Source organism: Hibiscus syriacus, unplaced genomic scaffold, assembly GCF_006381635.1.
Source record: "Hibiscus syriacus cultivar Baekdansim isolate YM2019G1 unplaced genomic scaffold, ASM638163v2 tig00019423_pilon, whole genome shotgun sequence".
Taxonomy (NCBI): Eukaryota; Viridiplantae; Streptophyta; class Magnoliopsida; order Malvales; family Malvaceae; genus Hibiscus; species Hibiscus syriacus.
Window position 1 is genome coordinate 30,786 of NW_024062470.1, and position 27,406 is coordinate 58,191.

Here is a 27,406-nt window from a genome sequence, read left to right on the forward strand (position 1 = left end):
GGGTTTAGTAATATGAGTCGTCCCATAATGCGAGTCTAACAGAAGATGATTGATATATTAATGATTAAAATTTTATTTTTAAAATTTGATGAGGAACAAATTCAAAAAATATTAAAAAAAATCTGTTTTAGGTGATCTTAAATAAAACATGAGAAAAGCATAGGAAAGAAAAGACCAACTTAGAGGGAGTGGGGCAACGTGGAATTGGAAGCCCAAAAGTAATGGGGTGAGTAAAAGATACCCTAAACCCTAAAAAATAAGTCCGAGACTAAAAGCCGCCCACCTAACCTAATATCTTCCAACAGCCAGGTGGTGAACCTGGAGCCCAAGCCGACCGTCCCACAGCACAACATAGGCCTACGGCCCTGTACATGGGTTATTGTAGGCTATGTATATGGGTTTGTACTTCTGTTTTAAATACCATTTTGTACTTCTGTAGATGTGGGATATTGCTCTACCCCTTTGCTCTTCTCCGCCTGATTCAAAGAATGTAATAGATGTCTTTTAAAAATCATACCTTTGTTTGCTCTTTGATTTGTCCTTGCTGATAGGGATGGCAACGGGCCGGGTATTGGTCCCCGTCTCCGTTCCCGTTTAAAAAATCAGTACCCGTCCCCGTTTAAAAAACCGCGGGGATTTAAACGGGGATCCCCGTCGGGTAATCAGGGAAAACCGCGGGGAAACGGGTATCCCCGTTTAGCATAAACGGTTATTTAAACGGTATTGGGTCGGGTATTGGGTCGGTTATTGGGCCGAGAATCGGCCAGTATATATATATATTTAAATTATATAAATATATATTTTTTTATTTAAATTAAATTTATTAATATTATATATATATATATATATATATATATATATATAATTATTTTTAATATTTATCGGGTCGGATATCGGGGCGGGTAATCGGGTAATCGGGGCGGGGATTACCAAACTCGTCCCCGTCCCCGTCCCCGTCCCCGTTTAAAATAAATAGGTTTTCCCCGTCCCCGTCCCCATCGCCGTTTATCATCCCCGAACCCGATCCGTTTAATTCGGTTTTCGATTTTCCCCGTCGGGTTCGAGTTTTTTTGCCATCCCTACTTGCTGAACATAAAAAAGCACTTCATTTCCTCTAACTTGCCAAAACAAAAACTCTTCAGGTTATACACCCGAAATTGTTGCTTCAAAAGGAGGAGAATAGAGTCGGATAAGGAACAAGGGAAAGAAAAATACCCAGAAAAGTCCAGGTTCCAAACAATGAAAAAATGAAGAAAAGAAGAACAGGTGGTTTGAAACAAAAGCGAAAGCCAGCTAAAAAGTAAAACCCAGACAACATTGCATGCATTCAACGATTGAAATCAAGACAATATGGCCACAATATTTTATACGAATGTGTAATTTATTTTTTATCTTTCTTTTTATTATAAGTGGAAGAAAACGTAAGACTAAGTTACATAGAAATTTTTAGGGAAAGAGACTCTTCTAAGATCAGCATCCAAAAATGATAGAACTCCATTCGATAGAGACTCAAAAACAGCTAGCTCCTCGTCCAGAGAATAAGCCCATTTTTGATAATATATCAGCACAGAAAAAATGATTACACCTTGGGCACAAGAGAAAAATAAAATGTTTGTTTATTTAAATTTATCGTGAAGATGTTTACACTCATAAAAAAGTATATTTTCGATATTTATAAATATTCGAATATTTTTTATTCTTTTTAAGTGGATTGGTAATTTTTAATTAATTAATTTTGTTTGTTTAATTTTTTTTTATAATATCATGTTCATTCACGCATGCTCTTAAAATATATATTAATGAATACTTTTTTAATATAGAAGAGTGGAATTTTTATTTTTAAATGGAAAAAGAACTGGTTGCTTTAACTCATAAGATGCATTTTCTTCTGGGTGGGAAATGGCTAAATATTCTGAATTTCATTATTGAATTCAAGAATGAAAAAATTGGAATTTGTGCGGTTATTTATAAAAAGGATCCTTAAACCCTAAACCATAAATATTGAACCCCAAATCTCAAACCCCATACCCTAGCTCTTGAATCCAAACCAGAACCATAGATCTTAAACCCTAACCTTAAACACTAGATTTAATATTTAATTATTATTTTTAATTTATTAAAGTATTATTTATGATTTATTAATATTTAAAAATTTATTTATTTTATTATTTTTTAAAAAACATTTAAGTTAAATAAAATTTAATGGTTTAACATTTTTTATAGTTTATTATGGTTTTATTTATAAATTATTATGTTTTAATAATTTAATAATTTATTATATTTTACAATTGTTTACCCAAACCCCCAACCCAAGTACCGAGCCTACTAACCTTCAGGCCAATACATTTAAAATTATATTTATAATATCTCCCATACAAGTTAAAACCATAGCCCAATTAACCATAAGCCCTAAACCCCCGAAATTCAACCACCTAATATAATTTAATTTACAATAAAACCCATACAAGTTAAAACCCAAACCTAATTAACCATCAACCGTATACATATCAATAAAACCCATATAACCATTACAATTAAAAAGCTCAAACCAACAGAAACCCACGAGGTAGATCCATCCATCACCCTCCAGAGCCTTCCAATTCTTTCCACTTTGCTTACTTTTGGTGCTTTGGGAAGGTAAGATCCATCCATCACCCTGAACCCTGAACCCTGAACCCTGAACCCTGAACCCCAGACCCCTGAACCCGAACCCCAGACCCCAGACCCCAGACCCCAGACCCCAGACCCCAGACCCCAGACCCCCAGACCAGAGCCCAGAGCCCCGAGCCCCGAGCCCCGAGCCCCGAGCCCCGAGCCCCGAGCCCCGAGACCCTACACCCTACACCCCGAGCCCCGAGCCCCGAGCCCCGAGCCCCGAGACCCTAGACCCTAGACCCTAGACCCTAGACCCTAGACCCTAGACCCTAGACCCTAGACCCTAGACCCTAGACCCTAGACCCTACACCCTACACCCTACACCCTACACCCTACACCCTACACCCTACACCCTGGACCCTGGACCCTGGACCCTGGACCCTGGACCCTGGACCCTGGACCCTGGACCCTGGACCCTGAGCCCTGAGCCCTGAGCCCTGAGCCCTGAGCCCTGAGCCCTGAGCCCTGAGCCCTGAACAAAACCCGCCTGCCCGTGCCTATCTGTAGAAATACTTAGGTTTTTTTTAATTTGATTTTTTATGACATTTTATGAGTTTAATTATAGCACATGACTTTACACTTTCAAAAAATTGTGAGTTTGACCCGACATTTCATCTTGTGTATATTATAGTCATCAATCATAGTAAATTGGCTTCAATTTGTGAGCAGGAATTGAGTTGATTAAGAAAGAATGTATTTTGAAAATAACACAAAATGACAATTTCAGTAATAAGCTGCAAGAGTTATGTTGTCCAAATATTTTTTGATTGGGCCTGAGATAATTAGGAAGGAATTCACTTAAAATAAATATTAAAATGAGAATATATGGACGGGTTAAGATCAAAATCAAGCCAGATTTTATTTCAGGTTTTAGCAATTAGGTTAGACGCTATAATTCTAATATTTTTATTCAAATTATTTTAGATTTTCTAATATATATAATCAATTCTTATAATCAAATGGAACGATTGAAGATGATAAATTGAAGTAATGAATGAAGTAATCATCACCTGAACCATTGCTGGTTGGAGCAACGGCAGGTCCCTCAATCTCTGCTGGAGAAGGCGCTGGAGAGATTCCAGTGTAGCTGTGCCGTGGAGACAACACGACCACAACCAACTTCTGGCCCTGCTCACAGTGACCCTTAGCTCCACTAATGAAGTAAAATGGGCCTAGCACCGAGTCTTGGCCACTATCATATTTCCACACTGTAATATAAAGACTTAGAAAAGCAAAAAGGAAGAGTGTCACAAAGTGGAGTTTGTTTAGTACGTATATTACCGAGAGAGTCGCCGATGCGGAAACGGAACTGCCGGCCCATTTGTTGAGGGAGTCGGATTCAGAGGATGGGATCTTCCAAGCGTTTTCCTTGCCACCAACCAATATTTCTATGGCTTCTTCAGCCGTGCACCTTCTAGCAGAACCTTTTTCCAAGATTTTGTAAATTTCATTAGCAGTAGTTTCTAGCTCTTCTTCCAAGCCTCTGACAAAAACTCCCCCTTTTCCATCTTCCATAAGAGCAATGGGTTTCTTAGATTTATCATCAATGGGTTTCCACAAAAACTCCCCCTTTTAAATAAGCATGAAAAGCTTGAGAAATAAGAAAGGGCGCCTCAAGCTTAACGCCGTCGATGTATTATATCCGACCGTTACAAATGTCAGGTAATAATAAAGGAATTTTGAAAAAATTCAAAAAGAAAAACGGTGGGGTTTTGTGACTGTTTGCTGGGATGAAGTCTCATTCCAACGGCTATTTTCGCACGCTCTTAAGTCCTCCGCGGATCTTATTATATGGGTCATCGTGAAGATGCTGGTTTCTGTATTAATGGAAGCTCCGACTGTACAGTGAGTGGCTTTATCTTTTATTTTATATATATTTAATAACATAATTCATGTTCTACATTGGTGGTGTTTGCTTTTATATGACTGAAGCAACGACATGGGGATTCCCTCCAAATTTCTGTTTTGCTTCTATTTTGCTCTTCTGGCCATTTTGCCTATCCAACATCTTTTTTCTAAAGGAGGAAAAAGGATCATACTTTGTCTGTTTACTCTTCAAAAGATAGAAGTTAATATAGTGTTTGTAAGACTTTGGTTATGTTTCTCTAATTCCATTGTTCATCTCACTCTATAATTGTTCTGTTCTTCCCTATCTTGCATCATGTTCAGTTTGAGGGGCTCTAGTTCTTTCTGTGCAGTCATATGATATTTTGATTTTTCTCCTAAGACTTCATTGGTTGGTTTTTCAGCTAAACAAAATGTCACTACATCACTAGAGAATTCGAATTCTTGAACCTTCCATGGAACTTAGTTACTCTTTGTTAATTCCATCATCTTCATACCCATGATCACTTGTAAAGTGTGGTTATGACATGATATATCTAGGACAGAGGTGTTTATGTTATCTGAAATTGTATTTGAAAAATTACTACTGTCACATGTCTAGGAATAATGCATTTGTGTTTCTTCTTTGTCTTCTATGAATATTGCTTCATTTTTTGGTGCAAAAATTTATAATTGCTCATTTCTGTTCAGTTCAATAGTGTTAGGATTTTGGTTTGTATCTTGTCCTGGTTAATATTTAGGATCCAAGCCTTCGTGGTTCTGAACTTAGGGCAACTTTGAAAGGAAATACAATGTCTCTATTATTTGACATTTAAACCCTTTTACTTGTCTGTTCTTTTCAGTAAAATGTTTTTCTTACAATTTTTTTACTTCTTCATAAGTTTGTTTAACATTTCTCCCGACTCTTGCTACGCATAACCATCAGTGCCATTAGTTCTGATAGAGGAAAAGTTGTATCTGGTTCTGATGATCGGTCTGTTATTGTATGGGACAAGCAAACACCCCAGTTGCTGATAGAGTGGCGAATCATCTATCAAGGCCATCGTGAATACGTTCTTCCGTTCTTTGAATCGATGGGATTCAAATGTCCTGACAGAAAAAGGAATTGCAGACTACCTACAAGAAGTAAGCACATGATCCAACCGAGTCTATATTCATTCTATTGAAAACTAGAAACCAACTGGCATTTCCTTTTACCTCTTCACATTATAGGTTACATCAAGAAAGGATCAACGACAATACTGGTTTCATCAAGAATCACCATATCGTTTCATTTCGGTCAATCAGTTTGCTGAAGCATTCAAGTCATTTCACATAGGATTAGACATCCAGAATCAGCTTGCCATTCCATTTGACAGGTCAAAGAATCATCCTGCAGCTTTGACAAAAACCACACATATGGAGCTAACAAAAGCGAATTGATGAAAGCCTGCTTATCAAGAGAATTCATTTTGTTGAAAGGAAATATGTTCTTGCATGCTTTCAAGATATTTCAGGTAAGTAGCATTATCCCTTTTTCATAAACGCTTCTAACATGATGCCTAGTACTTAAAATTTCATAACTTATGCCTCTTTTGTTTCAGCTTCAAATTAGTGCAGTAATTCTTGCTACCGTCTTTGTGCAAGCTAGAAAGCATCACAGAACACTTGAAGATGGACGCGCTCTTTTCTTTGCTCTTAACACGATTACCTTCACTGGATTTTTCTAGCTTCCCTTGACGATCGATAAGCTTCCGATATTTTACAAGCAAAGAAACCGCCTGTTTTATCCTTCATGGGCATTCTCGTTGCCGACAGCATTTCTTGGTATTTCTATATCAGTATTTGAAGGTGCTATATGGGTTGCCATAACTTACTATGTGATAGGATTTGATCCTAACATTACAAGGCCAGTATTCTTTTTTCCTACTTCTTGCATTCACTTTGCTAACCCCTCTTTCTTTTTCTCGACTCAGGTCTCGTAATGAGTGGACAAATGTCTCACTTATAATTTTTTCTCTTTGTACGCTCCTCTCACTGTCTGCAAGTCTCACTTAATCTTTGATCTGATCCAGAAGATTTGAGTAAGTGTTTAATTTTAATTTTTTCTTCTGATTTGGTAACTTCGAGTTGAAAATGGAAAATAATCGGAGGAAGTGAACTTCCCTTCTAGGAAATTACTTTGATATCCACTTATAAGCTGGATTAAGTTCATCGGTGAGCGAATGCTTCATTTTTTTAGATAATTAGAAAGAACTTTTGATGCTACAACATGTACGATTCGCTCAAATGATTTTTTTTAAAAAATTGCGTTTCGATTTACTTAATTTTCTTACTAATTTAGTAATAGTAGTGAAAATTAGCAAGATTTGGCTTTCTCGCCACTTCGATTTTGCATTGTTTTATATTTTACTTACCTGTCCAGCTGATTTGTATAAACTCTGAAGGATTTTTGATACTTCAAAGCGAAACTAATTTTTCAGCTTCATTAACTTCTAATCTTTTAGCAATTTGACTTTCTATATGTTTCCGCTTGTTTTCTGATTTATTCATAATTAAGTCCTCTTAGATTCTAGATTTGCTAATTTTTTGTTTATATTTTGCTGATTGTTTCCATTTCCAGTTCGTAATTTCACAGATCATATTTAAGCAGAAAGACAGCAATACTTTTGTTGTTTTTTCAAATCTGAAAGACACAAAGGACAATAGAAAAGATGGCAACTAGAACTCCAGGAACCCCAGGCAACAAGATAGACAAGACACCAGTAACAACACCTGGAGGCCCAAAACCAAAGGAAGAGAAGATCGTCGTTACTGTAAGATTAAGGCCTTTAAGTAAAAGGGAGCAATTGGCCAAAGATCAAGTAGCATGGGAATGCGTTGATGATCACACAATGGTTTTAAGTTTCATGGAAATTTGATGTTTGGGTTTCTTTTTAATGTTTTTTGCTCAGATAAAGTGTTTGGACCATTATGCGTAAATGAAACGGTTTATGAAGGAGTGAAGAATGTTGCTTTGTCTGCTTTGGGAGGCATAAATGGTATTTCAATTCTGATGACTGTTTATTAATTGTTTGTTTTCCCCTTTATTGAACACTTGAAATTATGTAATTTCTGGTACAGCTACTATATTTGCATATGGCCAAACCAGCAATGGGAAGACATACACGATGAGAGGAATAACAGAGAAGGCTGTCAATGACATCTACCAGCATATAATGAATGTGAGATTCAGCTTCCCTTGAAGTCTTAACTATTTTTCTTGTTGCCCATAATTTGATTTGGAGTTTGGATTTTATATGAGTAGTTGGGTAATTTCCTCAATTGTTTTGTTCTCTATTTGAAATTGCTGCAGACACCAGAGAGAGATTTTACCATTAAAATTTCGGGACTAGAAATTTATAATGAGAATGTTAGAGACCTGTTGAATTCTGAATCTTGCCGTAGTCTCAAGCTTCTAGATGATCCGGAGGTAATGGCTGTTATTTAAGCACCTATGCTTTCATCCTCCTCCAGTCCTTTAGAAGATTTTGTCTGTTTAATCTGCTCGCAGAAAGGTACTGTGGTTGAGAAGTTGGTGGAAGAAACAGCCAGCAATGATCCTTCTTGGGGTGAGCATTTTTCTTCTTTTCCCTCCTAAACTTTTCCAGCAGTTTTTTTTTTTGTTCTGTTTTTGTAACCCTCCCTTTTTGCTTGTGGAAGCAGGAGAAGCTATAGCTTTGGGGTTTCAGCATTATATTTTGGCCTTAGGAACTGTTGTGATGATCCCTTCTTTTCCTGTCCCTTTGATGGGAGGAACTGATGTAAGTCACTTTGTACGTGTAATGAATTACAATACTATTCTTTGTTCTTTTATTATTTGTTACTGAAATTTTTTCATTTCGGCATTGTGATGGTTTAGGATGATAAAGTAAGAGTGATTCAGACACTGCTATTTGTTGAAGGGATTAATACACTTTTACAAAGACTGTTCGGAACTCAACTACCTACCGTTGTAGGCGGTTCTTATGCCTTCATGGTTCCCATCATATCAATAATTCATGATACTTCTTTGCTGAGTATTGAGGATAACCATATGGTTAGTACAATTCTATGATCATTTCCCCCAAATCTTTTACTTTGTTCGTAAAGTTCAATATTTTACGTGTATGCAGAGATTTCTATATACTATGAGAGCTGTCCAAGGTGCACTAATAGTAGCATCAAGCATACAAATTATCTTGGGATACAGTCAAATGTGGGCTATTTCCACCAGGTGCAACTTTGATCTTACATGGAGTTTCTGTATCAAAATTATGGAGAGTCATAATTTGAGAAACTATTAACTGAGTGGTATTTTGTTTTCGTTTTCCTTTTACCCCCTTGGAATGGTTCCGGTTATTGCACTAGTTGGCTTTGGCTTGTTTGACAGAGGCTTCCCTGTGGTATAATATAGAAGCCCCGAGGCTTTTTTGAACCCTAATGAGAAATTTTCTTCCTATTATATCATTGTGTAGTTTTAACTTGTTATCGACTCACTATCAGGTTGGTCGCTGCATCGAAATCGGCCTCCCGATGCTCATTCAATTTATAGCCTTCTCCCAGGTACTACTATTCCTTCTAGCAATGTAATGGACTAATATTGTTTGCATTAAATGTTGCTACATCAAATGTTGCGTACTGTATCTAATATTAAGATGAGAAGTCTCACATTTGCGAAGTATCAATATTAATATGTATCAAAATAAAATATGAGAAATTATATTAGATATGATTTTGAAACAAAATAAAATGTGTATCAAAATAGAAAAAATAATAGTTATTAAACATCAAAATTTTCAATTAGATCGGAACCTACTTTATTTATAAATACATTTTAAATGTTGTAATAAAGATTCGAATGATTTTACAAAAAGAGAATGACATTAAAGTAAAGCGCTACCTAAAATATTACTTTTTCTACTGGTTATGTTATCGGAAATGTTAAAAAAAATTAATATTTTAGGTAGAAATAATAAAATTTTAGATATTTTTTACCAGTTTTGTAAAAAAAATAATAACAAAATTGTTAGCGTATTTTCTTAGTCGTATGGTAAGGTGGTTGCACTGTGGATAATCCCAAAACCTAAAAGTTGGTAGGGTCAGATTAAAAAGTTTGGGAGTGAATTCCTGAGTACGACAAAAATAATCATAATAGAAAATCATTTTATTTAAAAAGGCCCATAAATTATAACCCTAAACCCTACAAAACCTAAAAATCTTATAAACTCTAAAAACTTTAAAAATCCTACAAACTATAGAAACCTTAAAAATTCAATAAATCTTACAAACCTTACAAATTTGACAAACTCTACAAACCCTAAAAATCTTACAAACCTTATAAACCTTAAAACCCCAACACAAACATTAGAAATCCTAAAAACTTAAAAATCTTACAAACCATAGAAACTCAAGAAACCCTAGAAACCCTAGAAACCTTACAAACTATAGAAACTCAAGAAACCCTATAAATCCTAGAAACTCTAAAAACTATAAAAATTATATAAACCCTAAAAAACGTAAAAACCTTAAAAATCTTAAAACCCTATAAACCTTAAAACCTTATAACCATATAGACCCTAGAATCCCTAAAAACCCTAGAACCTTTATAACCTAGAAACCTTGAACACCTTAAAAATCCTCGAAACCTTAGAAGCTCAATAAACCCTAAAAAGCCTAAAAACCTTATAATCCTAATAAACCATATTGTTTCTTATTTCCTCAACGATGTGGGATTATGAATTTTTGTCTTGTTTCCACCACGAGCCCTCTTCCCACACATCTATCCAGAAGCAAGTGTAGTTCGCCGGTGATGCTCCTACATTGTTTACGTGGTGAGGTAGCTGTTTATGTTGAATTCTTGGAGGTTAAGTTGAAAAGTAGAGGGTTGTTCCAGTTTCCTCCGGGTAAAATATTTTGGTTTCATTATCCTGAAAACCGAAAAATTGTTCATGTTCTACTTTTAATTTTGGTTTTCTGCAATGGTTATTACTTCCCGCTTTGCAGAGCTGGACAAGTGAAAGGGCGGAATATGCAATGGTTTTTTTCTCTCTGCTTTTAGGTGGCAAACAAAATCTGGCTTTTCCTTTCTTTCTGAAGCTTCGTGGAGAACGCAATGGCAACCCAGGAATTCCAGAGCAGATTTATACCCATCGAAATCAGCAGCATTCTCTTCGCGTTCCCCCCCCCCATGTGGGCTTCTCTTCTACACCAGAAAAAACGCTTCTCTAATGTCATAGAAGAGTGTTTCCTTCCGCTCTCGTCGTCACCTTCCTTGTTTCTCAGAATTCATTTCCATCTACTGGGATTTCCATTTCTCCCATTTTCGATTCTTCATTCGCAAATCTTTTGATTTTCAATGGCTTCTTCGAGTTCTCATCTCATCGCTGACGGATGAATCGCCAATGGTCAGAGAAGCCTCCATGGCTTCTCTTAAGGACATTTCTCCTCTGTACCTTTCTTTCTTTTCTTTTGAAACAATGTTTATATAATTTGGTTTTTTATTCTTTTTAAATCTAATTTGATGTTTTTATTACTTTATTAGGAATCCTCTCCTTGTCCTTGACTGTTGTTCTGCTATTTCTAGAGGTGGCCGTCGGGTAATTTTTGTTTTTCTTCTGTTCTGATTTAGAATACTGGAGTTTGATTATTATTGAATCGTTTATTGTTAAATTTATGGGATCATCATTTCTAGATAAAAAGGACATTGATGCCGCTTATATTGTCAAGCTCGCCAAAATTGCCACTGCCGAGATTATCTCTTCTAAGGTGTGCATATTCATTTCTTGGTTCTTTTGTTGCATAAGAGTTAACAACGTGAAAGTTACAAGGGATTCCCTCCAAATTTCTGTTTTTGGTTCTATTGTTCTTCTGGCCATTTTTGCTATCCAACATCTATTTTCTAAACGAGGAAAAAAGTATCATACTTTGTCTGGTTTAGTCTTCAAAAGATAGAAGTTAATATAGTGTTTGTAAGTCTTTGGTTATGTTTCTCTAAGAGTGTTTCCATTGTTCATCTCACTCTTTAATTGTTCTGTTCTTCCCTATCTTGCATCATGTTCAGATTGAGGGGCCCTAGTTCTTTCTGTGCAGTCATATGATATTTTGATTTTTCTCCTAAGACTTCATTGGTTGGTTTTTCAGCTAAACAAAATGTTACTACATCACTAGAGAATTTGAATTCTTGAACCTTCTATGGAACGTAGTTATTCTTTGTTAATTCCATCATCTTCATACCCATAATCACTTGTAAAGTGTGGTTATGACAAATGATATATCTAGGACAGAGGTGTTTATGTTATCGGATGTTATTCTATCTGAAGTCTGGTAAAAATGAACATTTACTGAGGTCTGGGCAACTAGGAAAGTGCAATGATCCTTACTGCACTACTTGCCCAATATATTACAATTTCAAACTAGAACAGCAGAAAAATGTTTACAAATAAATGTTTCGTTCTGCAGGTTAGTATTTTTGCGCTCATGTATGATACTATTTTAGATACCATCTGAGAGAGATTAAGACAAAAGATATATATTAAAGGAAACAATGTTTTGTCTCGTGCTGGTCTGATTGAAAAGATGGTTTTTATTGTGCGTGGGAAAATGGAAAGTATAGGAGAAAACGGAATCAAAGTTCCCTTATCTGAAGGGGATGTATGCGGTGAGGAGCTTCTCACTTGGTGTCTTGAGCTTTCTTCAGTAAACCGAGGGACACTTGTTCTTTTTAGCTTTCCCACCCTTGGATTCTTTGATTTTTATTTGCTTAATCATTGCCTTGGAAGCTACCTCGTCATTGCCAAAAACGACTGTAAAACAATTCTTTGGAGAAGTTACATTGTTTATGTGGTGAGGTAGCTGTTTTATATTGAATGCTTGGAGGTTAAGTTGAAAAGTTGAGTTTAATCTTTCCCAGAGTGGTCGATTTTCTAGGTAATTTTCCTAGAGGTCACTGTTCAAAAGAAATTGTCACTTAGGTTTGCAGCTTTTCATTTCTACCTATTAAGTTAGCAAACTTAATGTTGAATCAAATTTGACCATTTTATCATAAGATCATTGCAAGTGATAATTCAACTTGTAAATCTTTTCATGAGAAATTTAAAATCAATGCGGTAAATTGGCACTTGACTATCAGGAAATATCAAGTTGTTTACTTTTTTTTCTGTAACATTTGTAGTTAATGGATGTGGATTTCACGATACATTCTTTCGTATGTTGTAGATACATATCTTGCACAGCCTTTTCAACGACTTCTGCATTAACAGATTGGAGTAGTGTATTTTTTCTGTTATATATACATCTGTCCCTACTATTGTTGTTGGCATTCTTGACAATGACTTGAGTCATAAAACACTCCTAAGTGACATGATGCGTATAATCTGCAACTCTTTTGGATCACAATGATTTACACACTATGGCAGAGCCTTGTTCTATTCTATATACCTTTTTTCACATATAAGGAGAGCTCAATTGATATATGGAGCATGGGCAGTTTGTGGACTATAGCAGTTGTTATTCTTGTTAATATACACTTGGCGATGGACATTCAGCGTTGGGTATTCATTACTCATGCTGCAGTGTGGGGATCAATAATTATCACATGTGCTTGTATGGTGGTATTGGATTCTATACCTATCTTCCCAGATTACTGGTTAGTTTCACCTCATAATATAATTTCCTGATCTTCAGTTCCAAAGTTTTAGTGTGTTGATTTTATGTTTTTCTTATATTTTTTACATTTGGCAGGGCAATCTACCATGTGGCAAAGTCACCCACCTATTGGCTCACCATTTTGCTTATAATAATTGTGGCTTTACTTCCTCGCTTTCTTCTCAAAGTTATACATCAGAATTTTTGGCATTCAGATATTCAAATATCCAGAGAAGCAGAGATTCTTAGAAAAGTGACTCCTAATTTTAGGGACAGATGAAGATTCCAATTAACATGTACATTACACCCTGTTTTGAAATGGTTACTCATGTCTATCCATCATATGGCTGTCCTGTGGCATGCAATTGTAATTTATGGTAAGCACATACTCCAATCTTCTTTTGTTACAAATTTCATACACGTGTTACCAATGAAATTAATCAGCATTAATAGTTATTTTTTATGCTTCCTCTGTGAATGCTTCCCTCCAATTCACAACTTTAACAATTAAATGGACAAAATTTGATGATACCCTTACTCATATCATAAAGTCTAAGTTGTGAGTTTTACATTATGTTAAGATCTTGAAGAATTTTACATAAAGAAGGTTCAAGGTAATATTTCTTAGCTAATTTCGATGTTTCAAATATATACTATAGCTACATGTCAATACCATTTCAATCAAAATTTCAGGCAAGTGGTATTGTTGTACTCTTTCAATGTTTTGCACATATTAACGACATATACTATCATTTGCTTGCCATTTTGGAACGCTGTTTGCATTCAAGTATAACTTAATATGTTGCAGTCATTGTGACCATTGTGGTGCTTGTAGTTTTTGGGTAAATAAATTACACTTATTACTTGGTAGAGTTATAATTCCTTACTCAAGAGAGAGGGTTAACAATTTTGGACAGAGTGGGCTACCATTGACCAAGTCTGGCATGTTGTTTCTAATACTATTAATATGATGCATAATATCATATGTTGCCTTCCACCCCAATTTTCGTACTAGTGTACAACATTTGTGAGCTGTGTGAATATATTGATACAGCATACTAATACCGATACTATATGTAATATTGTTGATGTTATATAATTCTATGGTTCCGCAGATGATGAGTTGCAAAAAGCTGAATTTGCAGCAGGCTTGTGAAACATTAATGAAAAAGCACGGCAGAATATTTTTATGTAAAGGGAAAGAGAGGGAGGGTTGGTCAAAGTGAACGCAGAGTGGCCTGTTGCTGTATACTTCATGTTTTTTTAAGAAGGAAAACCAAATGGTGGAAAGTTTGCTTCCCCAACAAATAGGTGAAATGAATGCTCAGTTTTCCGAGTAAAGAGAATTCAATCGAGAATGTTTGTTGGGGTGTTAGCAGTCAGCAGTAGAATGAGGCTGGTAATGTATACTTATATATTAAAATAGCTTGTGTAGCAACTCATTGTTAGCCTTTCACCCTTCTGTTATATATATATATATATATATATATATATATATTGTTAATACCAGTGGATTTGAAATGCAACCATAGTTCCAGCCATCGTTAGAAGGTATCCTTTTCGAACCCTAAGCTAAAGATTAATGTTGCATTTTGCAGAAAGGAAAGCCTCTCGGGGTCTAAATTTTTTCGTTAAACCTGTCAAATATTGAACTACGTTCCAGTATAATGTTAATTTTATCTGTTAATGCTTTAGTCACGCGAAAGCCAGGTTATTGGAGAAGATTTTTTCGGAGAAATTGATTGGCACTTGAAAGAAAGGTAGGCTTAAATCGGTGTATTGTACATCAAGCTTGTTTGTGAAGTGATCAACTGTAAGGAGTCCGGCTTCTTTCAGGAGAATTTTGTAGTGAGATTGATTGGCAGTCAAAGAAGGTAGGCTTACACCCGTCTACTAGTTTGTTGTGTATTATGTACATGCATTGAGAAATTCCAAGTTAATTTATGGACTGTTTCTTCTTTGAAATTCCATTCATTCTTTTTTATGGTCACAGAATATACATTCATTTGTGATTTTTATGGATTGTTGGTATTTTTTTCCCTTCATATATTTGGATTATAGAATATTCTTAATACAAATTACATGAGGTACAAAAATTTAGATTAAAAAAAATATTTTAAATACGATTATAGTGTCATAAATATAATACAAATAATTAAACAAATCGATGAGTCTAATATTTAGCGATCACAAAAGGCATTCAAATTGCGTGACATTGATATTTGGGTTTAGTAATATGAGTCGTCCCATAATGCGAGTCTAACAGAAGATGATTGATAATATTAATGATTAAAATTTTATTTTTAAAATTTGATGAGGAACAAATTCAAAAAATATTAAAAAAAATCTGTTTTAGGTGATCTTAAATAAAACATGAGAAAAGCATAGGAAAGAAAAGACCAACTTAGAGGGAGTGGGGCAACGTGGAATTGGAAGCCCAAAAGTAATGGGGTGAGTAAAAGATACCCTAAACCCTAAAAAATAAGTCCGAGACTAAAAAGCCGCCCACCTAACCTAATATCTTCCAACAGCCAGGTGGTGAACCTGGAGCCCAATCCGACCGTCCCACAGCACAACATAGGCCTACGGCCCTGTACATGGGTTATTGTAGGCTATGTATATGGGTTTGTACTTCTGTTTTAAATACCATTTTGTACTTCTGTAGATGTGGGATATTGCTCTACCCCTTTGCTCTTCTCCGCCTGATTCAAAGAATGTAATAGATGTCTTTTAAAAATCATACCTTTGTTTGCTCTTTGATTTGTCCTTGCTGATAGGGATGGCAACGGGCCGGGTATTGGTCCCCGTCTCCGTTCCCGTTTAAAAAATCAGTACCCGTCCCCGTTTAAAAAACCGCGGGGATTTAAACGGGGATCCCCGTCGGGTAATCAGGGAAAACCGCGGGGAAACGGGTATCCCCGTTTAGCATAAACGGTTATTTAAACGGGTATTGGGTCGGGTATTGGGTCGGTTATTGGGCCGAGAATCGGGCCAGGTATATATATATATATTTAAATTAAATATATAAATATATATATTTTTTATTTAAATTAAATTTATTAATATTATATATATATATATATATATATAATTATTTTTAATATTTATCGGGTCGGATATCGGGGCGGGTAATCGGGTAATCGGGGCGGGGATTACCAAACTCGTCCCCGTCCCCGTCCCCGTTTAAAATAAATAGGTTTTCCCCGTCCCCGTCCCCATCGCCGTTTATCATCCCCGAACCCGATCCGTTTAATTCGGTTTTCGATTTTCCCCGTCGGGTTCGAGTTTTTTTGCCATCCCTACTTGCTGAACATAAAAAAGCACTTCATTTCCTCTAACTTGCCAAAACAAAAACTCTTCAGGTTATACACCCGAAATTGTTGCTTCAAAAGGAGGAGAATAGAGTCGGATAAGGAACAAGGGAAAGAAAAATACCCAGAAAAGTCCAGGTTCCAAACAATGAAAAAATGAAGAAAAGAAGAACAGGTGGTTTGAAACAAAAGCGAAAGCCAGCTAAAAAGTAAAACCCAGACAACATTGCATGCATTCAACGATTGAAATCAAGACAATATGGCCACAATATTTTATACGAATGTGTAATTTATTTTTTATCTTTCTTTTTATTATAAGTGGAAGAAAACGTAAGACTAAGTTACATAGAAATTTTTAGGGAAAGAGACTCTTCTAAGATCAGCATCCAAAAATGATAGAACTCCATTCGATAGAGACTCAAAAACAGCTAGCTCCTCGTCCAGAGAATAAGCCCATTTTTGATAATATATCAGCACAGAAAAAATGATTACACCTTGGGCACAAGAGAAAAATAAAATGTTTGTTTATTTAAATTTATCGTGAAGATGTTTACACTCATAAAAAAGTATATTTTCGATATTTATAAATATTCGAATATTTTTTATTCTTTTTAAGTGGATTGGTAATTTTTAATTAATTAATTTTGTTTGTTTAATTTTTTTTATAATATCATGTTCATTCACGCATGCTCTTAAAATATATTAATGAATACTTTTTTAATATAGAAGAGTGGAATTTTTATTTTTAAATGGAAAAAGAACTGGTTGCTTTAACTCATAAGATGCATTTTCTTCTGGGTGGGAAATGGCTAAATATTCTGAATTTCATTATTGAATTCAAGAATGAAAAAATTGGAATTTGTGCGGTTATTTATAAAAAGGATCCTTAAACCCTAAACCATAAATATTGAACCCCAAATCTCAAACCCCATACCCTAGCTCTTGAATCCAAACCAGAACCATAGATCTTAAACCCTAACCTTAAACACTAGATTTAATATTTAATTATTATTTTTAATTTATTAAAGTATTATTTATGATTTATTAATATTTAAAAATTTATTTATTTTATTATTTTTTAAAAAACATTTAAGTTAAATAAAATTTAATGGTTTAACATTTTTTATAGTTTATTATGGTTTTATTTATAAATTATTATGTTTTAATAATTTAATAATTTATTATATTTTACAATTGTTTACCCAAACCCCCAACCCAAGTACCGAGCCTACTAACCTTCAGGCCAATACATTTAAAATTATATTTATAATATCTCCCATACAAGTTAAAACCATAGCCCAATTAACCATAAGCCCTAAACCCCCGAAATTCAACCACCTAATATAATTTAATTTACAATAAAACCCATACAAGTTAAAACCCAAACCTAATTAACCATCAACCGTATACATATCAATAAAACCCATATAACCATTACAATTAAAAAGCTCAAACCAACAGAAACCCACGAGGTAGATCCATCCATCACCCTCCAGAGCCTTCCAATTCTTTCCACTTTGCTTACTTTTGGTGCTTTGGGAAGGTAAGAACATTTATGGTGGGCTCCTTGCATTAATGGTGTTATAAGTTTCTAGAAATGTCATGTTGGTAATCTTGGTTAACAAACACAAATTAATTGGAGGCATTGATAAATATAGGATCCAAGGGCAGAAAAAGTTCCACTTCAGCAACCGAGAATACCCAACGTCACTAACCTGTATTCTGCGCGTGACTGTCGCTTAATCATTGGTATCGGCGCATGACTGCACAGTGCCACCTTCCTTTCGGTCGTCGTTCAAACATGAAAAATTCACCAAAAATAGAGAAAATTAGAATGATGCTAAGGAATGTTCTAGCAAGTGAAGCCATAACCGTTTCTCAACAAATTTCAAGCGGGAAAGTTAGTTTTAGCACCAAACAAAGCCATTTGAATTTGTGTATAACCAATAGCTAATAATTAGAATAATGACAGATTAGCAAAGTATTTATTACACTCAAGAAAAGGAGAAAAAAAGTGAAAAGTAAGGTGTCTTTATTAGATAAATTACACGGACGATCATTAAACTATAGTTAAAAATTATTTTGATTATCGATGTTTTAATTTGATCAAAGAGTCCATCTAACTTTTTAAATGGTTCAATCAAGCTATTCTCTGTTAATTTTTAACAATGATGGTGAGGAGTCCATTAATAAAAATGACATAATTACATATTTGTTCCTCAATACTTAAGCACTCTATAAATTTGATCCTAAATTTAATTTAATTTAAAAATAAATAATCCTCCAATTTTAGTGTTCTTAAAGAATATGTATAGTTTAAATTTAAAAATTGCTATGTCAACAACTTATTTTATGTTTTCTAGTTAGATTTAGATGCCATAATAATATAACACCTCCATATTAGAAGATTAATTATTTTAAATTAAATTTAGGATCAAATTTATAAAATGCATAAAATATTGAGAACCAAATTTGTAATTATAGCATTTTTATTTATGGACATGTCACCATCTCTGTTAAAAATTAATGAAGAGTGGCTTGATTGAATCATTTAAAAAGTTAGGTAGACTTTTTTTTATCAAATTTAAAGATCGGTGGTCAAAAATCATTTAGTGATCACCTATGTAGTTTACCCTTTTTTATTTCCAGCTATCTCCCAAAAAAAATCCATAGAGAAGAAGTCCAACGCTTAAACTTATACGACTATTATGGCTGCTGCATAATCAAAAATGATAAAGACGGTTTATATCAGAAACAAGCTACTCAAAATGAAAACTTTCTTCAATATATTATTGTTACCTTTGCTAATATTTCTCTTCAAACTTTTCAGAATGATGTCTCAACGCAAATGAAGTCTTTAGAGAATTCTAAATCAAAATAAATTATGTTCAAAATTATGCTTCTCTTTTATCATAGACAATTTACTATTTAATACTGAAACAAATGCTAAAAAATATGGGAAGTACCAAAGGAAGCAACACATCAACAAAAACGAATCATAATGAATTTGAGTGAGCAAACTAACCTCAGCCAGAAACCTGTTTCCCTCCCGGTTGCAGTTATTCTTGACTCATTTAGATTTTGAATAGGAAACTTTCCAAGAAACATCTCATAAAGAGAATACTGAGTAACATGTAGCTCCATGATAATCCAGTTATATTGCTCTCATATTTCAGAGTTGTTATGCACAAAGCTCCAAGAGTACTTTGCTGACTAGTTAGAGAAGACCACAAAATGGATAGTGTTTGTGAATGAAACAAAGATAGCATGTATTAGGGTAGTGGCTAGAGACTACAACGGTATGGTGATTGGGGATCATCCGTCTCCAGTCGACGAAATTAGTTTAAGTAAGAGCTTTCTTGGAAAGTATTATCCTAACAGATAAATATGGATTGAAGGTAATGTTGCGTCCATTATGCATACAGTCACTAACTTGGTGTTTGATTTGTCGATTACTACGCTTCATTTGATCCAAGCTTATAGATTATTGAAGTCTCACCCGAGTTTGTGTCTCCTTTTTAGGAGGGAGGTTAATGTTGTTGCTCACAGTTTAAACTCATTCTTGTATGATTTAATTATAGTACTCCTAAAAATTATTTTACCTAAAAACATGATTAAGGTCTTTAATAATCGATTAAGTTATAAATAAATGGGCAAAAATGTGGGGCTTGTTTTAGATTGAAAGTCAAATTATAAAGGATTAATTTCAAATTATGTCTAAAAAAACGTTTTACTGCCTAAAATTTTTCTTCAAAAATAGGTGTGTAATGTTTTCAACGTTATATTTTTAGGTGCCTATACTTTAACCGCTGTTAAAAATCTCCGGTAAGTGACACATGTCACGTTCTATTAATTTTGAGAATTTATTTTAAAAATTAAAATATTTTTTATTAAAAAACCCCAAACAACATCTCGTGCCTCCCCTTTCCCCCTTCATTCCCCATCCCCTCCTTCATTCCCCATCCCCTCTTCCCCTTTCGTCGGTCAGTCAGTCGTGACCTTGATCGTTGCCGTCATTAGTACCGACGTTCCCCCTCGATCAAACTCCTATTGGCCTTTCGTCGTAATCTGAATATGAGATGTAATTAATATAATTGAGTAACATAATTGTTTGGATGACTGAAATAACTAGATCTTATAGGTTTATTTTATAAAATTTGTAAGGGTAATTTGGAAACTAAGGGTGAGATTTGTGAATAAAATAAAGTGCCTAAGTTTTCGCACTCTCATGGCTTAGACCAATCAACTCATTTATTTTGTATTAAAAAGGTTTAGGGAGAGATCACATTGGTTTATTCAATAAAAAATTATTTAAATCATGGGCTTATTGACAAGTGGTCCATTATATCTTCAATCAAAAAATGATTTTGATCTTTTACCTTATAGATCTATTTGATTTTAATCATTTGATCGTTAACCATGTTTACTCTGTGCAATTACGTTTGGTTCATCGTGAACAGCTCAGGGCAACATTTTGATCTGTCCTGCAATGACTTGGAACACATGCTAATCAAATCCTATTCGTCTTATTTCACGGTGCATCTGATAGTCATCGACATTACATACTTTTAGTGCATTATGTTAAAGAAAATGGATTTATAGCTCTACAAAATATTTGCTGTAGACACCATTGAGCTTTCTTCATGGTAAGGTATCTCTGTGTTTTGAATTAGCAGGAAGAACAAAGTTTATTGACTATTGTATTTCAGATCGTCATAATATCAAATATATACAATCGATTTACAACATAAAACTAATACGAGTTCATCATCTCCATCCAGTATCCAAGTTTTAAAAGTAAATGAATTTTCACAAGTTCGGATAGCACAGGAATTACTTGATATAAAGCACTACTCGGATAACATGTATGCACACAGCAATACATTGAAAGAGTACAACAATACCACTTGCCTAAAATTTTGATTGAAATGGTATTGACATTTAGCTATAGTATATATTTGAAACATTGAAATTAGCTACGAAATATTCCCTTGAACCTTCTTTATGTAAAATTCGTCAAGATCTTAACATAATGTAAAACTCACAACCTAGAAAGACTTTATGATATGAGTAAGGGTATTATCAAATTTTGTCCATTTCATTGTTAAAGTTGTGAATTGTAGGGATGCATTCCCAGAGGAAGCATAAAAATAACTATTAATGCTGACTAATTCATTAGTAACACGTGTATGAAATTTGTAACAAAAGAAGATTGGAGTATGTGCTTACCATAAATTACAATTGCATGCCACAGGACAGTCATATGACGGATAGACTTGAGTAACCATTTCAAAACAGGGTGTAATGTACATGTTAACTGGAATCTTCATCTGTCCCTCAAATTAGGAGTCACTTTTCTTAGAATCTTTGCTTCTCTGGCTATTTGAATATCTGAATGCCAAAAATTCTGATGTATAACTTTGCGAAGAAAGCGAGGAGTAAAGCCACAATTATTATAAGCAAAATGGTGAGCCAATAGGTGGGTGACTTTGCCACATGGTAGATTGTCCTGCCAAATGTAACAAATATAAGAAAAACATAAAATCAACACACGAAAATTTTGGAACTAAAGATCAGGAAATTATATTATGAGGTGAAACTAACCAGTAATTTGGTAAGATAGGTATAGAATCCAATACCACCATACAAGCACAAGTGATAATTATTGATCCCCACACTGCAGCATGAGTAATGAATACCCAACGTTGAATGTCCATCACCAAATGTATATTAACAAGAATAACAACTGCTATAGTCCACAAACAGCCCATGCTCCATATATCAATTGAGCTCTCCTTATCTGTGAAAAAAGGTATATAGAATAGAACAAGGCTATGCCATAGTGTGTCAGTCATTGTGATCCAATTCACTGAGAAAGTACCAAGTCAACTGAGTGAAGAAATTATAAGTTTTCCCCAAATCTTCCTTCTCCACGAACAAAACGTGAATAAGAAATATCCTTACAGTTGAGGCTGAAGGAAACAACAAGTTTGAAGATGGACGAAGATCAAGGTAACGACGGGTTTCTAGACATGGGAAAAGCTGATAAATCGGTATGGTTAATGAAGTGCCCCATCGTGGTGGCCAAGTCATGGGAGAACCAAGCTTCTTCTTCTGATTCTCAGCCTGTCGCCAAGGTCGTCTTCTCTCTCGACCCTCTCAAACCCAACGAGCCTCAGGTAACACTAAATAGTTGACAACAATTACTTCAATTTAGCAAATGGTTTAGGGTTTTGATGTATGTCGGTTTCTTTAATTTCCATGAATTGATCCTGTATTATAGTTTTTTCGAGTTAAAAATTGTAGTGAAAGGTTTCTTTTTTATTCGCCGTGTAATCTAACAAGGCAAACATTTGATGACATGCTTGTTATGAGTTAAACATTGTAGTGATTATTCTGTCATTGTCTCGCTTATTAGGAGTTTATGAACTGATATTTACAGTTTACTATGGAGATGGTTGGATTGGAGACCGAAAGAATACTGAAAAGCTACACTTTGAACATGTTCAAAGACTTTGTTCCTATGTGTGTCTTCTCTGAAACAAGTCAAGGTCATAGTTTTGGTTCTTTACTTCCATTGCTTCTCAGCTGTTCCAGTTTGTGTTTTTATCTATTGTTTCTCTCTTCCCCCCCGGAAACATTGCTGCTCACTGCTAAACCTCGATTTTCAAGTCTCGCTCCTTCTTCACTCGGCCTCTCTATTTTGCAGCGACGCCTCGAGGTCGTCGATCGGAAGAGTTTCTTTGTCTAGTCGTCATCGGAACTTTTCCACCATGGCTGGCGCTGAAGACTTTGTTAAAGGAAATGTTCGCCCAAACGGCGTTATATTTCCACCGAGTGATTATGAGATAGGGTGAAAGAGGGTACGCGAAAGGAATAAAACCAAAGCACATCCAGTTTTGTTATTCATTTTTTCCCTTTCCGTTTACAATGCTTCTGTTTCCTGATTTTGTTTCTTTGGTTGGTTGGTTGATTGCTACTGGGACAGGGATTGTGAGGATTCAGATTCTATTCTGATATATCAGAATATATCATTCTATTCTGATATATCAGTTTTTCTTGGCAGGAAACGTCTGGGTTTTTCTTTTGTTTGCAAGATGGAGCATTAATGTGCTGAAAATGTGATGTTCCTATACATACAGCAAATCCTTATGTCTCTGCCTCTCTGGTCATCAAAGATTTCTGCTAACTGAAGTAAAGTTGGTTTTGAAACAACTGACCCTGGTGCATCGTCTTCTGATGTCAAATCACCTTCTACTGAAAATACTTCAGAAACTAAAACTAATTCTATATCTAGAAGGGGGGTCTCCTATGGCATTTACTGGTGGATATAATGTCAATGAGGTCCTATCATCAAATATTGGATACGGGAACAGTGAGCTGACAAAAGTAACATACGCAAGGGGTTCTACACCTGGAAGCATACAGACATGGCAAATGGATGATTTATTTGGGCCGACTGACTTCAATCGAAACTATGGTTACATGGAAGATGTGTCATCTAAGGTTCTCCTATAGTTGTTTTGTACCATGTTTTATATGGGTCTAATGTAGAGCAGACGCCTCCCATTTTGTTATTGTTTCGAATAATATTTGTGTGTGTGCAAAATGAGTTCTTTATTAGGTTATATTATACTAATGTTGTAGCTCAGCTAGTAAATTAAACTATACAATGTTTGAGTTCTGTATGGGTTATTTTTGCTGGATTCTTCCAGGCTGATAGTGGCAAGAATGGAGATTCTCACAGTTCATCAATCTTGAGATCTGCTGATGACGAGTTAGATGATAATGAGCGCTTGGGTCAGATGCCAGACTCCTCATGGGCTGTACCACAAATGCCTTCGCCTCGTACCAATGTTTGAAAAATATCATTTGTTCTCTTTTTTTTATAGTATTTTAAATATCGTCGTTTTAATTATAGGTTAAAATAACATAGGTTGAATGAAAATTATTTATAGACTAATGAAAATTATTTATAAACTAACTGTCATAAATGTTGTTAAAGTGTGTATTTAATTAATGGTGTGATATATCTCACGTCATCAATTTGATTGACACATATCATTACTTTATCATTCTTTACTTTATGTAACGTGACACATATCATGTTATCATTCTTTACGGTGTTACACTCAACATGTCACTAATTAAATACATAAAAAAATGTCGCATGAGCAACATGCGATGATCGTTAATCAACAAACAGATTTCATCCAATAAGAATTATTTTAATCAAATATTAAAACATTAAAATCTAAAATATTAAAAAAATAAGGAAAAAAAACAAAATACTCATTCATACAAAACACTAAGTTAACAGTTATCGTTATTCCTTACTTCAGGGATCTCTCTTTCAATTCTCTGACTGGTGATCTTCCTCAGAGTTTTAAGATTCTTAGTAGTAGCACTATTGATGTCCTTGCCAATCTTCCCCTTGACACTCTGTGGGTAACCCATATTTCAGTCTTTTGTTTCCTTATGTTGTAAATAACCTTGTAATATTGACCTTTGTGATAATCGTTTCCCCGACTCACAGATATGTCTCCAATAACCGTTTTACTGGCTGGATTCCCGATCAATTGAAAAGCATCAATTTGCTGTAAGCATTTGACTTCATTATCAAGTGCTGTGACGTCAGTTTTGTATAAATGTTCTTTGCAATTTAAATCTGAATAATATTCATTGCAGGAAGGATGGTAATTCATGGAGTTTGGGGCCTACGCCTCCACCTTCACCTGGTGTCCCTCCTGCCACTAGAAGTAACAGAAATCACAAATCTGTTGTCGATAGTTCACAATCTGATGGTGCTTCTAGTGTTTAAAGTGGTGGGGTAGCAAGTTGGGGATTGGAGGTGGAGGCATAGCAGGAATAGTAATATCCATCCTTATTGTCGGGGCTATTGTAGCATTTTTTCTGGTGAAGAGAAGATCCAGGAGGCCATCCTCGGATATTGAAAAGCATGATAATCAATCGTTTGCTCCTCTTCCTTCTAATGAAGTACAAGGTAACTCATCGTAGTAAATATGCAACTCGGCATGGTGGCCAGTTGAATGTGACTATAAATCTATCTTTACTTTTTGCTCAGTTGCGTGTAATGCTGCTGCATTAATTTTATAATGAAGAGATCTTGTCTTTCATTGCAGCTTCAACAGCAATAAACTTACACTCGTAGTTATTAAATATATTAAGAATATTTAGGAATTTCAAATAGAACTTATTTCCTTGTTGTAAGTTTGGACTCCTCATGAAGCACGAATTTATTGAGTGTATATATACTTAAGGTAGTAGAAATGCAAAGAACTTGTATTGTAAACAATTCAGTAGGTTGGAAGAAAATATGCTTCAGTGAAGATTCCTTCTTGACTCCATGATTTGATAAGCTTTTGAATTTTCAGCATTTTGTTTGCTTTTCTCATATCTATTTTAATTACTTTTTCAATAATCTAAAACCTTTTTCCCCGCGAAAACTTGTTTTGTTCACCTGATAAAACTATTTGTTCTTTCTCATTCTGTATTGCAGAAATGAAATCCATAGTCTTCCTCTTCAGTTAACACCAAGACCTTTGATACATCTCCTTCGATAAACCTTCGATCCCCACCTGTTGACCGTCACAAATCATTTGATGAAGAAAACTTTTCTAAAAACCCCATTGTTGTTAAGAAAGCTGTCCCAGCTCCTGAAAATGTTACATCATATTCAATAGCAGACCTCCAGATGGCTACAGGCAGTTTCAGAAAATCTCCTCGGTGAAGGATCTTCTGGATGTGTTTATCAAGCTCAATTTGATGATGGAAAGGTGTGAGTCTTCCTTCTGCAAAATCTATAGCCATGTCAGCATAAATGTAGCCAAGTCTGTGCATTAATATTATAAAGCAACTTTTGTTTTACTACATGCCCTATCTTGAGAAATACTCTTTTCATCAGCATATTTAATCTCGTATTTGCCTCTGTTTTCTAGCTACAAATTTTTAAGTGTGGTACATGAGTTTTTTCAGTTATCACCATTAATGCTGCATACGGATCCAATGTCATTGATCTCCGCATTTTTTTCCCAATATTGCCATTTATGTGCCTTGCGTTCATACTGCCATAGGTACTTGTTGTAAAGAAAATAGATTCGTCAGCTCTTCCCATTGAAATGTCTGTCAATTTTTTAGAGATAGTTTCGAACATATCCGAGTTGCATCAAACAAATGTAACAGAGCTGGTTGCTATTGTTCAGAGCATGAACAGAAATGTAACATATCCTATTTCTTTCACGATGCACTGTCAGCTCAATTATACAGTAGTACCATTTTCAGTGTTGTTAGAGGACTCTACTAGAGCAGAGATGAAGTATAATAATGAGGCAACTCATGTTAATTATACAGACACAAATATACATGTCAAGGTGGAATCAATGTATTCATTATTCTTTCAAGAATTTGGTTGCAAAAAGATGCAGTTGCCAAATAACCTGTTATGAATTGGGATGCAATATCAGAAATGGCCATATACAATGGAGATACTTTCCCGGATGTTCCGAGCCTAAACTATTATTGTCTTGCTCTCGCTTTCATTTCTTTTGTATTATTTTCTTTTAAAAGTTATAACTACAATGCAATTGAGAATTCTGTCAAATAGCTGCACTCGAGACGATTTTGTTGGTCGAATGTGTTACTATGGAGATACAAGAAAGGATTTTGTATAGCTTTTCTGTCTTGTAATGATTTCAGAACAGCTTGCAGTTTGTTCTTTCAAATTGACACTGATGAATTCCAACAAGATGGATAGGGACCACAAAAGAATTCCATAAAATTTACACGACAAGGACAAGCTTTTCTTGCAGCTTAAAGCATTTCTTTATATCCATAAACAAAAACAATACTCTCTTTGCTTTTGCATCATATTCAAGCCAAATACTTCTCTAGTTTCTCTTCCTCTTCTTGGCTTCCGATATAAAGTGATACAC

The 27,406-nt window shown here is 34.9% G+C and overlaps 2 protein-coding genes, 4 long non-coding RNA genes and 1 pseudogene across 6 annotated transcripts; 5 read left to right on the forward strand and 2 right to left on the reverse strand.

The window, feature by feature from the left end:
* Nucleotides 1-413: 413 nt before the first annotated feature.
* On the reverse strand, nucleotides 414-4,857 carry LOC120209589 (annotated as a pseudogene).
* Nucleotides 4,858-6,465: 1,608 nt separating this feature from the next.
* LOC120209590 (kinesin-like protein KIN-1) lies at nucleotides 6,466-8,804 on the forward strand. Its single transcript, XM_039208558.1, has 8 exons — nucleotides 6,466-6,563; nucleotides 7,103-7,520; nucleotides 7,603-7,703; nucleotides 7,835-7,951; nucleotides 8,033-8,090; nucleotides 8,185-8,282; nucleotides 8,381-8,557; nucleotides 8,634-8,804. The coding sequence occupies exons 2-8, from the start codon at nucleotides 7,400-7,402 to the stop codon at nucleotides 8,802-8,804; spliced, it is 843 nt and encodes a 280-aa protein (XP_039064489.1). The 5' UTR covers nucleotides 6,466-6,563; nucleotides 7,103-7,399.
* Nucleotides 8,805-10,558: 1,754 nt separating this feature from the next.
* On the forward strand, nucleotides 10,559-13,352 carry LOC120209623. Its single transcript, XR_005524420.1, has 5 exons — nucleotides 10,559-10,948; nucleotides 11,042-11,096; nucleotides 11,192-11,265; nucleotides 12,715-13,144; nucleotides 13,240-13,352. It is a non-coding gene; the product is annotated as an uncharacterized LOC120209623 (long non-coding RNA).
* Nucleotides 13,353-21,666: 8,314 nt separating this feature from the next.
* Nucleotides 21,667-22,199, reverse strand: LOC120209624. Its single transcript, XR_005524421.1, has 2 exons — nucleotides 22,059-22,199; nucleotides 21,667-21,963 (listed from the first exon to the last, which is right to left on the reverse strand). It is a non-coding gene; the product is annotated as an uncharacterized LOC120209624 (long non-coding RNA).
* A 169-nt stretch (nucleotides 22,200-22,368) lies between these two features.
* LOC120209620 lies at nucleotides 22,369-24,253 on the forward strand. The gene is made up of 3 exons (XM_039208572.1): nucleotides 22,369-22,633; nucleotides 22,897-23,317; nucleotides 23,521-24,253. Exons 1-2 carry the CDS (start codon nucleotides 22,451-22,453, stop codon nucleotides 23,203-23,205), a joined length of 492 nt encoding a protein of 163 aa, XP_039064503.1. The 5' UTR covers nucleotides 22,369-22,450; the 3' UTR covers nucleotides 23,206-23,317; nucleotides 23,521-24,253.
* Nucleotides 24,254-24,858: 605 nt separating this feature from the next.
* LOC120209622 lies at nucleotides 24,859-25,228 on the forward strand. Its single transcript, XR_005524418.1, has 3 exons — nucleotides 24,859-24,898; nucleotides 24,991-25,053; nucleotides 25,143-25,228. It is a non-coding gene; the product is annotated as an uncharacterized LOC120209622 (long non-coding RNA).
* Nucleotides 25,229-25,282: 54 nt separating this feature from the next.
* LOC120209621 lies at nucleotides 25,283-26,033 on the forward strand. Its single transcript, XR_005524417.1, has 2 exons — nucleotides 25,283-25,458; nucleotides 25,975-26,033. It is a non-coding gene; the product is annotated as an uncharacterized LOC120209621 (long non-coding RNA).
* Nucleotides 26,034-27,406: the final 1,373 nt, after the last annotated feature.

Excerpts from the sequence above, each read along its gene's own strand:
- LOC120209620 (XM_039208572.1), top strand. The coding sequence starts at position 22,451 with ATGGACGAAGATCAAGGTAACGACGGGTTTCTAGACATGGGAAAAGCT. Across the intron at positions 22,634-22,896 it reads TCAAACCCAACGAGCCTCAG|TTTACTATGGAGATGGTTGG; the intron begins GTAACACTAAAT and ends TGATATTTACAG.
- LOC120209590 (XM_039208558.1), top strand. The coding sequence starts at position 7,400 with ATGTTTGGGTTTCTTTTTAATGTTTTTTGCTCAGATAAAGTGTTTGGA. Across the intron at positions 7,704-7,834 it reads TCTACCAGCATATAATGAAT|ACACCAGAGAGAGATTTTAC; the intron begins GTGAGATTCAGC and ends AAATTGCTGCAG. Across the intron at positions 8,091-8,184 it reads CAGCAATGATCCTTCTTGGG|GAGAAGCTATAGCTTTGGGG; the intron begins GTGAGCATTTTT and ends TTGTGGAAGCAG.